Source organism: Macadamia integrifolia, chromosome 14 (assembly GCF_013358625.1).
Source record: "Macadamia integrifolia cultivar HAES 741 chromosome 14, SCU_Mint_v3, whole genome shotgun sequence".
In the NCBI taxonomy this organism is placed as follows: Eukaryota; Viridiplantae; Streptophyta; class Magnoliopsida; order Proteales; family Proteaceae; genus Macadamia; species Macadamia integrifolia.
In genome coordinates, this window is record NC_056570.1 from 5967095 (window position 1) to 5979912 (window position 12818).

Consider the following 12818-nt stretch of genomic DNA (forward strand, 5'->3'; position numbering starts at 1 on the left):
AATTATAGAAAAGAATGAAAATAACAAACAATCATACGATGCGATAAGATTTACGTGATTCGATAAGATTACATATCTATATTCACCATGAAATGATATGTTTTACTATTGCTATATAAAGGTTACTATCGCTCTTCGCTCGTTTTCATGCTTTTCTCAGATTGATTGCAACAAAAGAACCTTTTTCTACAAATTTATAATGAAACTCTATATAAGTAACTTAGTGATATACTCATAGAAGCCTTAAAAATAATTTCTTCAGAATGCTATCATCCGCGAACTCCCGCCATAGATCTATCAGTCCGTTGAGACTCTAGTAGCAAAGATAAATACATGCAAGATGAGCCGAGTTGTCCTAGTCTTGAAGTCTTGGGCTTTTGGGCATCTTAATGGCACTCTGGAATTCATCTACAAATGCAAACAAAGGAATACAACACATCATACTCCAACAATATCAAGTAATTTTATTTCAACCCATTAATTAAATCTTTCATTAGTAATGAATGTCCTTATATGTTTGTTAAAGTTCCAAATGAGAAAAGCATGCATGGTGGCTCAAAAGAATATGGATTGATTGGCTATAGTTATCAGATTAGAGTCAAAATTAATTGTTATTAGCAATGAATGACTAGATCTGTTAGTTATCTTAGAATTGTCAGATTAGTGTGAACTTCATTCATATATGAAGAGCCTGATTCCCATTTGTGGGCTTTTTAAATGGATCTTTATGAGTAAAGAGAGAAATTTCTTCACTCTCATGATCGAGTTTTACTTTTTATCACCATTTATGGAAATTATAGCCATAGGCCGCAGATAAGAAAGCACTAAGTGGATGTTGACCTAATAGTTTTGGCTCCTCTCCGATTTGGGCATCTAACCATTTATCTTTGTCACCTATTCAATGGTTGGGAAGACTTGAACACATACCTGAGATACATGTCCAAATCATTCCAATCATTGAAAGATTGGGAGATAAATTGTTGGCATTGGAGAGGATCTTTTTCTTTCTTAATGAAACCAAATTCTTGAATACTTCTTCACCCAAAACTAACGAGCTCTTGCACCCAATATTTTTAACCACCTCCCACATATTCAACGTGTGGACTATTTGGGCTTCCAACCATTTACCTCCCACCCATCCAACGGTTGGGATGACTTGAACATGTATCTTAACACTTGCCAACACCTAAGATTGCGTCTCCAAATCATCCAAACTATTTGATGAATGGGAGGTAAATGGACTCAAATCCTCCATGGCTAGCAATGAGGATCCAACGGTTGGGAGGGCCCTGGCATGCACCCCAGTCGTTGGATGCTCACTGCCACTCGCTGCCTCCCCATAAAAATATTTTGTATGAGATAAATGGTTGACATTGGAGAAAATCTTTTTCCTTTCTTAATGAGAACAAATTCTTTAATATTTCTTTAGCCAAAAATAACGAGCTCTTGAACCCAATGACTCTTTGAGCTAAACTAGGTAAGTAAATAAATAAAACCCTTTTATAATTCCTTTTCAACGCTTAGATCAGCTAGGAAGAAAAATTTACTTTCATATAAGCCGCTAAAAAAATGCTACTTTAATTCTTGGTGATACATTCTCGAAATCATAGTAAGTTCAATTACCACCAAACGAAAAAAAAAAAAAAAAGTATGTAACAAACATGTAAATCTTTCAACAAACACAATAATAGCATCTAAAATACAAATTACTTAAAAAAGAAATCTTCAAACTAAAAGTTTAAAATAAATGCAATATAGTGGTTAAAATACTTAATCCCCATCATACATCCCATAAGATTTTCATAAAGCAAATCAATGTATCAATCACATGATCTCATCAAAAATCGTATCAATTACATGATCTCGTCAGAAAAATTATATCAATAACAAGATAATAGGAAAAAAGATCCCCAAGATATTGGAGTGCACATTCTATCCTACGCCGTCTCATATATTTTATCTCTTTTAATCCTTGTTGATATGTAGATAGTTCTCTTCAAAAAGAGGAGGGTTTCATCAAGCACACAATCAAGGCAAATTAGTGTTTATATTAGATTTTTCCATGGTCAATAATTAATGAACTATAAAATTAAAATGAATAATCTCATATCAAATAATCAACCCAAATAAATCTTTCTTTATAAATGAAGTATGTCCTTACGTGTTTGTTAAAAGATCAAAAAGAGTAAAAGCATGTTTGATCAAAAGAATATGGATTGATTGGTTACATTTATTAGATTAGAGTCAAAATTAATTGTTATGACCCATGAATGACTAGGTGAGTTAGTTAACTAGGTATGTTAGATTAGTGTGAACATCAATTGTATATGACATAAATGATAATATTTTGATTCTCATCGTTGTACTTTCTAGATGGATCCTTATGATTAAGGAAGAAATTTCTTTTCACTCTCATAATTAACCATTTGCTAATTACTAACATTGGCAAATAATAAAAGAAAGTTTCTTCGCTCTCATAATCTAGTTTTACCACCATTTATATGCAAATTATTGCCATTGGCAAATAATAGAGGATTAATTGGATGTGAAACCTGAAGGACCTAATAGCTTTTAGGGAAGAACACCACCTTGGTCGCATTGCTCTTGTATAAGTGTGAGGGCCAAAGAGGGCACATGGGGGCATCAATAGGATACATGTTATTTAAATTTCAAAGGGGTGGCATCATTCATCCCTTCCCCCCTTTGTGTAGGCATAGGGCCTTCACAACTAAGTAGCGTTCTTTTCCCCAATTTTTTAATTAGACTAAATTCTTTAATCTTCCTTTGGCCAAGTGATAAGAGTAATCAGTCCAATAATTCTTTAAACTAAAATTAATTTGGTAATAAAAAATAAAATCCTTTCTTCTTTCTTTTTCAACTCTTGGATCAGCTTTGAAGAAAAAGCAGTTCCCAATAATTCTTTAAGCTAAAGTTTGGGAACTAATAAAGTCCTAGCTCTTAGATCAGCTGGGAAGATAAAGCAGATCCCATCCCTTTTGGGTTTTCTTAACTCATAGGTCAGTTAAGAAAACCCAAAAGTAAATAATAAGAACAAAAATTATTAGTGACATACATGCATTAGTGCACAAAGGCAATATCGGCTGTGGCATCCTTTCTTACCAATGAAGCTATTGATGAAGCATGGGATACACCCAGCGCTGGTTTGATACTTTGATTCTATTGGTCTATCCAACCCACTAAACCATCCTTGGGTTGACCAGTCCATCTCATCCCTGATTAGCTCATCCACACTTTAAAATCAATTTAGGTTAGTTCCGGTCGGTCCATGGTATGACGCGTAGCTTATTTAGACAATCCTCTCGATATCTAACGATCAAAATTGTCATATCAGTCTTTCACATGGCAAAACTAATCATGCTAGTTAAGAAGATTCTTTCCTAAACAACCATGTGGGAAAACTACTTTGCAAACAATAAAGTAGAGGAAATAAAGATTCTATACATCTTATGCGGAAAAAACATGACACCTCACCCACCCCTATTCCTTCCACCAAAGAGAAAAAGAAAACTCATTTCATTCATTTTATACAAACTAACCCAGAAGACCAGAAGAATCTATCCTTTGAACATGTCATGTTGCAACCTGTTGCATTGGGGATTCCAATATATTAAGCTCATATGGGCCTTTTTTAATAAAAGGACAAAGGTTTCCTACCTGGTCCCCTTACCTAAATAATCTTAAAAAGCTGCCACATGATAGATTAAATAAGACCCAAATTTTATGGACACATAGACTCATAGTTCCCTTCCCTTGCTCACATGTTTAGTTTCAATCGAATCAGAATTTGCCAAGTGGCAAAATAAAACTTCCAAAATCTAAGATTATAGAAGAGAACATAATGGTGGTCAAAGCATCGTACAGAAGCATACCAATACACGGTGGAATTGATTGAGTTGTACTTAAAATTTTAATGTGGCAAATCCAAACCATGTCCTCTCTATCCAACCATTGGAACTGCCAAATCATCCATCTAAGTGGCTCAAAATGATGGACTGTTTAGGAAGTCCTTCCACTAGATTGTAAGAGAATAGGAAAAACAAAATTGGCTGTGAGATGAAAATGGGTCGCAAACAAAAAACACCCTCAAATTGAACTCAAATTTCAATACCAAAACATTACCAAAATGGGAAAAATTCACTTCCTGGTCCAGTGTTGATATGCTTATCTTAGTAGCGGGCCACCTAAAAATGATTTTGCAATTCCAACTGTTGTTATACATAGTGGATGGTTTCAAATATCCCAATTATCAATTTTCATAAACAGATTCAACCTCCCTTGTGTATTGGTGGCATGCATCCCCATGTAAGTCCATGCATCCGTACGGTACTAGACCACTATTGTGTCACTCTCCCATAATCCTAGATTTTCAAAGTTCTATTTTACCATTTAACAAACGCCATTTGAGCTAACATATAAGCAGGGGACTTTTTGAAAGTACTGTTGGCCCCGAAAGTTGAGGATGATCTTGTCCTTTGATTTGGAATCTTTTATCTTGGCCGTTAAAGTAGAGTCTTTGATCTTGTTTGTTGATTTGGAATCTTCAATGATCTCACCACGGCATTCTATGTGTCTAAGACACTGTTTTCCGCAAAGACTTTATCTGTCCACAAAACTTAAACCCCATCTAACATGCCACATGGCAAGTTTTTAGACCAACCAAATAAGCTTATCTAGTCATACCGACCAGATATACTTTACCTACCAAAATCTGTAGATCCTATAAGGTTATGCCATTACATCCTTTATTTATTTGCCTCGCAGCAATTGGTTACATTGAAACCTAGCAAGCAATGGGATCCAAACCCATCTACAGATTCAACTAGAGGTCTAAGCCCACCTGGTCATTTTTGGGCTTGGGCTTGGGCTTGGATTTTCAGTCTACAAACTGTGTCAGGGACTCAGGGTTGGGAAGACCGCAGAATGGCTGGACCTGAGTCCACACTCAAGTAGCATACTATTCATGTCCTTGGCAAGTCAGAATTTTCTTTTGGCAAATGATGAATCATCATCGAACACTTTATTTACCATGATACCATTCTGATAACTTCAACACATGCCCCATTGGCTCAGACTACAAAAGAAGCCAGTCCATAAATATCAAATCATTTAAAAATGATGGGGGAAACACAGAACTTTCTCACTCCTCATCCACATTCTACCATACCATCATGCTTCTGCCAACCACCACTCCTCTTAACAATATATAGTGGAAGAGTAGATGTTCCAACCTAAACTCCATTTTTTTATCATTCACCAATCATGGCAGCACCACAAGTCTCTTTGCCAGTTCAATCTTCAACTTTGTTAGGTCATTGCTGTTTTCTGGTTTCATTACTAGATTAGTCAAGTTCCAACAGTTCTATACCAAATTTGCATGGTTTATCAACACCAACATTGACATATTTGGTCAGAGAGTCTCTCTCTACCACACGGGTAATAAATCAAGACTGTTAAAGTATTCTGGGAAATATGAAGGTTTGTTAGATGGATTGATGCCATCTTGGATAAGCTCAGAATAATTGGTGCGGTGAGATGTGTGAGAGTCCAGAGGATGGAAAATGTAGAAACTGCTGGGTTCTGCAAAGTGCTTTCGTTTTGTTGGAAATGAGTACTGAAGAATTGGAAACAGCTTTCTCTGTGTTTGATGAGAACAAAATGGATATCTAGATGCGAATGAGTTGCAGCATGTCCTGAACAAGTTACATGTCAAAGGTGTGGAGGACTGTGAGAAGATTATTACAACTTATGACTTGAATGACAAGGGTAGGATAGATTTGCTTGAGTTCAATAACATGATAGAAAATGTAAATTAGCTTTGCTTTCAGTGAGTGCTTTTATCATCTTCTCCCCCCACCCCAAACTTTTAACAGCGAATGCTGTTCAAAGGTAAATCATGACATAAAAACCTCTAAGAGCTGTTTGTGTTTGTAGCAGTATCGGAGTATCAATGTAGTGTCAAATTCCATCACTGCTGAAAATGACAGGATTTTCACTTTGCAGCTTATTTAGATTATCTTCAAAGAAAGTAACAATTTCATTCTGTTATCTTAAACTAAGCATCGGGCATAAATAAGACTGTTATCATATAGGCATAGCCGCATAGCACAAGGCATAAATAATGTTACTTGTGTTATGTAGCAATGCCATATTTTCGACAGCGAACTTTCCATATGATAATGCATAAGATAGAGAAGGAAATTGGAATTGACATTTCACATAAGAATAGGAGTGTCAGTAGCAAACATTACTTTACTCAAAATAGAAACAGGACAGATGCATGAAATGGCAGGTCAGAGAAATGGCAATGAATTTAGCAACAGAACAGATTCATGAAATGCGTTCAAGTGTTTTGACAAACAACAAACATGGTGACTTGGCATTCATGCAATTTCTGATACAACCATATCATGCAAACTGTAATCACCAGTTTAACTTGGTGTGTATGTATGTGTGTGCATGTGTCTTGTGTATTTATGCTGCAGACCATGATTTACCCATTTGGCCCAACCAGATATTTCAAAGAAATCAAGTGTCTTTCATTATCAAGGAACTTGTATGAGCACCAAAAAAGAGGGGGGAGGAAGGGGGAAAAAAAAAATAGAAACTTTCTTCAAGTTTCAACAAAAGAAAAAAAGAGGTCGACTTGTTTGTCTCTATACTGTCCTTAAGCGCAAATTATGGCAGAGAATTAAAGGGTACACAATTTAGCGAAATTACACTTTCAGACACTAATTTCTCTCCACAACTCAACTATAACAATCAATTTCACAAAAAAGAATGAACAACATTAGTAAAAATATTACATTCTAAACATTATTGATTACATACAGAGATTTTCCCCAAACAATCATGAAAAAGATATGTTTTATTTGACCTCAATTCTCAGGATACTACCCTGGCTTTTTAAATTGTAGCTTCTGGATTATTTGCAGGGCTGTCAGCCTCTAGTTTAACCTCAGGTTCTCCTGGTTTGATTGAAGGGTCCACATTCTGAAGCTTTGAAACCCGAAACATCGCTAGATGGGTATCCCCTTAGACCACAGAAAAGAAAGCCACTAATCTCAGTAAATATGGAAATTCAAATATTAGTTGAACAACTTAAACATGATTAACATCTATTAGAGGAACAGAATTTATAACCTAACGAGACACCGATCCAGGGCTTGCAGGTGGTTGGCACTTCTCCCTTTGGAGAGTGCTTCAGGGACATGGTCAGTGGATCAAGTCCCATTGACGGCACCTAAGTTACAGAACAATTCTAATCTTTCCAGTTTCCCAAAAAGGTGTAGCCCTCTTCCACCCCCCCCCCCCCAAAAAAAAAAAAAAAAAGTTCTGGCCTCTCGGTGGGTCCTTTCCTCGACTCCTCTGTGGTCCCTTGTATGTCTCCTCGTGGGCCCATTGCACTAAAAAAAATGATACACCACAAACATGGCCCACCTCTAAATTCCTCCAGGTCATTTTTTATGGGCTAACATATTAGATGCATAAGAAGTCTATGACCCACAATCATTGCACCAACATTCCCAATCCAAACCATCCAATTGTAATATGTAGAATCTTGCAAGGACCACTATCCTTAATGTTTCATACATCAAAGAATGCCACCACAAAAAGTAAATTTGGGGGTGGGAAAAATACAGTTCTGGATTGGGTATAATTTGAGATGTCAGAACACAGTTAAAACTTTAGTGCAGTTAAAACTTCTAAATTATTTTATATCTCTCACAAAATATATTGCCCAAAATTTTGAGCAAAGGCTTTTCCTTTCAGCATTTCACCCCTTTTTGGGTTGAAGACAAAGATTAGAATATGTTTCTAGAGCCTTTATAGGCAATGAAAGAAACACATATAATCAGGTCAGAACAGGGTATTGCAGTATTGCACCCTATAAACTTGACAAGTATATTTAGTTTGAAATTAAAAACACCAAAAAAATAAGGCCCAATTCAAATTAGGGTATACCTTGGAGTTGTTTGAATGCAGAAAATAAAAAACTCCACTTTGTACTTCACTTGAGAACCAGATGCTAGTACTTCAAAACCAGCGTTTTATTTGCAATTATGGATGGATTGGAATGGGCCTTATACTGTTTTGGTGTTATACTCCACTGTGCTTTCACTTAACCTTTTGATACTCTAACTAGTTCCTGTCTAAGGCTAGGTATTTATTTTCTTCCCAAACTAGCTGTACTTTCTTTCTTTCTTTCTTTCCAGTTACCCGTTCAAACCATTGAGGGGCTGTGTGGGGGTTACCATCAACTATAGTTTGCTAATTCACAAATAGTATGCTTATAATGCACATATGAAAGATTTTTCCAAGAAAAAAGTTTTGTTTCCCAACTTAATGATATGGAAAGTACTCATATGTTATGATTGTTGGGGACAAATGCGCAAACATGAGGAAGAAATGTTGGTGGATGCAACTAGAAGATGAGTTACCGAATGTAATACAACTGCCAGGTGGTGCAGTGCTGACTGCACCTGGTTTGAGCCTCTTTCCATCAATGAATGTTCCATTTGTGCTGTCCAAGTCTGTAACCAAAAGACTTTCCATTTTCTTCTCAATTCGGGCATGCAGACCAGACACTGTTAATATCAAAGAAAAAGTAAGCCCTGCTGAACAAATAGTAAATTCTGTTGTGGAAGTGTCTCATGTCCGTATTGCACCAGTCATGAATATGTACTCTGTGATACAAACGTGCAGAATATGAGCTGTATACATCAACCAATCAGGACAAAATGCGACCCAGGAGAACTCAACTAAAACTGAATCAATGGACAGGTGTCACCATCATCTGCATATTCTAAAAAAGATGATGGGAACATGCAACATGGAGATTTCAACTATCCAGACTATCTAGTAGTTTTGTGTGGTGGTCAACTGCAAGTCAAGAGAAAGTCCTATCAGCTAAACTTTGTTTCAAGGAGGCGCTGGGTCAAAATATTGGTACACTGACAAAACATTGATGACTTTGGAGGATCATGTTATACCTGTTGCCACGGGAATCACCATATCTGCTTTATCAGGAAGACGGCCAACAGTGACAACACTCTGCAGAGTGACCAAAAAAATGACCATTTCACATAGTCCATCACATGAAAATATTATAAGCTGAAAATAGAAAGTACTTACAGATGCTATCTCAAATGCACCTGGCATTGGAACTTGGAAACCGACGTGCCTAGAATCTCCATCTCCTGTACCAAGATAAATAAATTGATGGATTATGAAATATATAAGATTTTCCAAGGAAAAGTAATATGTGCTCAAGTATAGATTCCCCAAGTGCTTGCCCTTCCTCTTGCAGAAGTTCTATTTACTTTCCCTGAATTAACTTTAATTATTAGATTGGACGACCACAAACTCACACATACACAATGAGACAGAAAATAATGCTTTGAAACCCATAACTCTTAATGCTTGCAGAATTTAAGTAGTTTTGAAACAAGCACCTCTTACATAACTTAAATTTTATTTTATTATAAGAAAGGTCCATAACTGTAATGTTATTTATTTAAGAAACTCAAGCATTCGTCAACTGTTGAAGAAACTAAAAATGGGAGAACATCTAATCTTCTGCAAATAAAACCATATTTCATTAAACTATATTTCTCAAGAAAATAGCTACTATATAAAATAAATCAACGTGAACCAAGTCAAACTTGGAACAGATCCCATAAAATATCCATACAACCTTTGTCTATGACCACAACAACCTAAGAAAGTGTAGGAAACTTTGGTATAGGATGCAAGTTCACACACGTCTCATGTTCTACATGCCAAATATGGATCTGATAATGTACAATGTCATGATTATCCAATCCACACGAGTTCTGTATCTAAGGTCCCAACCTGGTTCGACTAATATCCCCTCCCCCTTCCGAGTTTGAATCCCATCTAAAGCTTGGCATATTTTCATTTCATTAAACTAACGAAACAGACAATAGAGTAGATGTGAACACCTTACCATAATTCAGTATCATATGCTGGAATGTTCCCATGAAGGAACAAATTATCGTGTGGAAGGAAATTATAGACACGTTCTTCACTAATAAGTAACAACTCAGAACAGTCTTTAACTACAAACATGGTCTGAAATATCATTTTCAGTGTAGGCGTCAGTCCTTTTGCATATTGAAAATGGCGATGATTGCACTGAAACTTATCAAAACAGGGAAATAATGCAGAAATTTTGGGGATTTTTGTGAAACTTTATGAAAATGGTAAAAGTATGCTTTGATATTCCATGAAACAATATGAAAGGCATGACTACAGCACACCCATATATCAATTTATCCTACATATGTGAAAAATACAAAGGTAAAAATCGCATGTTTATATTCTCAAATATTCAATATCCATCCGATAAAAAGATATGCTTCCAAGTTTACAGCCACAATGGAACTGAAACTGCTAATACCATTTGCTACTAATGCCATAAGAGATCAAAAACACAAAAGGAGTCAGATATTATTCTGGGAAAAAAATATATATCAGAGTAAAAATGCATTAAAAATCTGGGGATTTACTGAATTTAAAATCTTCAACTGTAAAAATTAAGAAAAAAAATATCACTAATGAAATATTATTATAGTTGCACTCAGATTACGGAACCTGTGTTCTTTTTGTAACAGACATTCTTCAATATCCCAATGCTCCCTCCCTCCCTCCCCACTTTCCTCCAGATGGTTCTGGGTAACATTTAACTAAGTAAAATGATTTTGAAAGGAGGGGGGCAATTCAAAGCTACCAAGGCAATCCTTAAAATATTTTCACAAACAGACTTCAACCTCCCACATTGGTTCTAAAGCAAAAGGGAAAGCTCAGAAGCCCAAATGGAATTCGACCTTGAATTCAGGATATAACTTACCTAACCAAAAAAAACAAAACAAAAGAAGAAAAAAAAAATGCAGCAAACATTCATATAATCCAACCAGTTTGCAATTTTTGGTGAAACATAAGATACTAACACACCTACAGGTTCAAGAAGCCATCTCTCCACGTTATCTGATGAAGGACTTTCTGCATCCGACGCATTTAAAGATGTGAGGTTCCTCCGTTGTCTTTCTATAGGCTGGAATTGCAACATCTTTCTTGAAGAGCACTTGAAGACCAAAGAAGTGGGTAGTGAATGAGAAGCAAAGATAGAATTCTGAGAATGGAAGAAAGCTGAAGATGGAAAATTTGAGAAGCAAAGTGGCTTTGTAAGCTTGAGAAAAGACCCAGACTGAACAGCTGTTGCCTCCATTTGTGAACTGTTTGAAGGAACTAGAAAAATCAGCCACGAAAGCGGCCATTTCTCCTCTTCTTCTTTATGGGTTTGTGTGGATAAAAAAGGGTTTTATTGTACATGTCAGCATAGAGGTGGAAAATTAAGTGGCAACCATTGGAGTGTGCTTCAGAAGGGATTGAGATTTCTAGATAAGTGCTATGACGATTCCCAACTGTTTTTCATGGCCAGAATCGCCCGAACCCTAGTAAAAACTGTACAAACCCTCAAATCGATTCCGATTCCGATTCCGATTCCGGTTGCTTGAACCCTGTAATCGCAACTCGATTAGGTTAAGGGCCGTTCTGGTTTGTGGGCAATTTGCCTCGACCTTACTCAACCCCCACCATTGAACCTATGGAAGTTTTCATCTCCCACCCCCACTTTCCTTTTTTATCCTTCTCTTGGTAGGCTGCTCTCTTTGACTCGTTAATCAGGTTTTGATGTTCCTACGGTCTTCAAATCATAACTTGACTCGGAGAGTTAAAAACTTGACTCAGAAAAATATAAAAAGATTTATTATTATTATTATTATTATTATTATTATTATTATTTAAGGAAAAATGGTGCTCCATGGTAGTGATCATAACCCCACCAGGTCAAAGCCTCTATACAGCAAGCAGTGCTTCTGTAGGACTAGCGAGCAAGGGTTTAGTTATTAGTATTGGTCTCGACTGACTGATATCGATACAATACTGATATGGGATCAGCTGTATAGGTCCGGATTTGATCAATGTTAAACCTATTTTTCATTAAAAAAATTAGGTTTCTTTGACAATTTTACTCCTTATATATGATACCCGATCTCAAATCGACCAAATTTCAGGATCGATCTCAGCCAATATTGATATGGCCAACGAATGACCACATTGCCCAGGCCCAGTGGGCCATTTAGAGTTTTCCATTTACGAACCCGTACAAGCATAAATTAATCAGGGACCTTTGGACCTGGGCTTGTCAAGAACCAGTCCAGACTTCAGAGTTCACACACATCCCTTCTTCAGGCATCTAAGTGCTGCAGGGCAACAGGCTTGGGCTGCTCCGAAGTGAGAGACATCATCTCAATATGATAGTAAAGGCACAAGACCCGTTATTAGATTACCCTAGGCTTTAAACCCGAAGCCCATCCAATACTGATATGGATCCCCGTTATTAGATTAAGCCTAGGCTTTCAAACCCGAGGCCCATCAAATACTGATATGGATCAGGGACCAACCCGTCATGAGTACTCAAATCCGATCAACTAGTCTAAAATCTTTTAGTTTAGGGGTTTTACTTTTTACCTTTTTTAGTTTTTATTTTATTTTATTTTATTTATTATTATTTTTTTTAATGGGTCGAAGGAAATGTAATTATTTAATGAAAAAAAGAAGCGTCAAGGCAGCGTGGCTTTTATACCTAGACACAAAATAGGGTGAAACCCCTTATGAAGGATGGAAATTCCACCCCTATTGATGTTTCCATGTACAGTCCCATTGACTCTTGCACTGATGTAGAAGCCACATTGCCTTTCATGGAACCCTCTCCC

At 36.5% G+C, this 12818-nt stretch overlaps 1 protein-coding gene across 1 annotated transcript; it reads right to left on the reverse strand.

Annotated features, from left to right (window-relative positions):
- Positions 1–6607: 6607 nt before the first annotated feature.
- Positions 6608–11504, reverse strand: LOC122061099. Its single transcript, XM_042624285.1, has 5 exons — positions 10996–11504; positions 9154–9218; positions 9012–9072; positions 8460–8606; positions 6608–7052 (listed from the first exon to the last, which is right to left on the reverse strand). Exons 1-5 carry the CDS (start codon positions 11267–11269, stop codon positions 6925–6927), a joined length of 675 nt encoding a protein of 224 aa, XP_042480219.1. The 5' UTR covers positions 11270–11504; the 3' UTR covers positions 6608–6924.
- Between the last annotated feature and the right edge of the window lie 1314 nt (positions 11505–12818).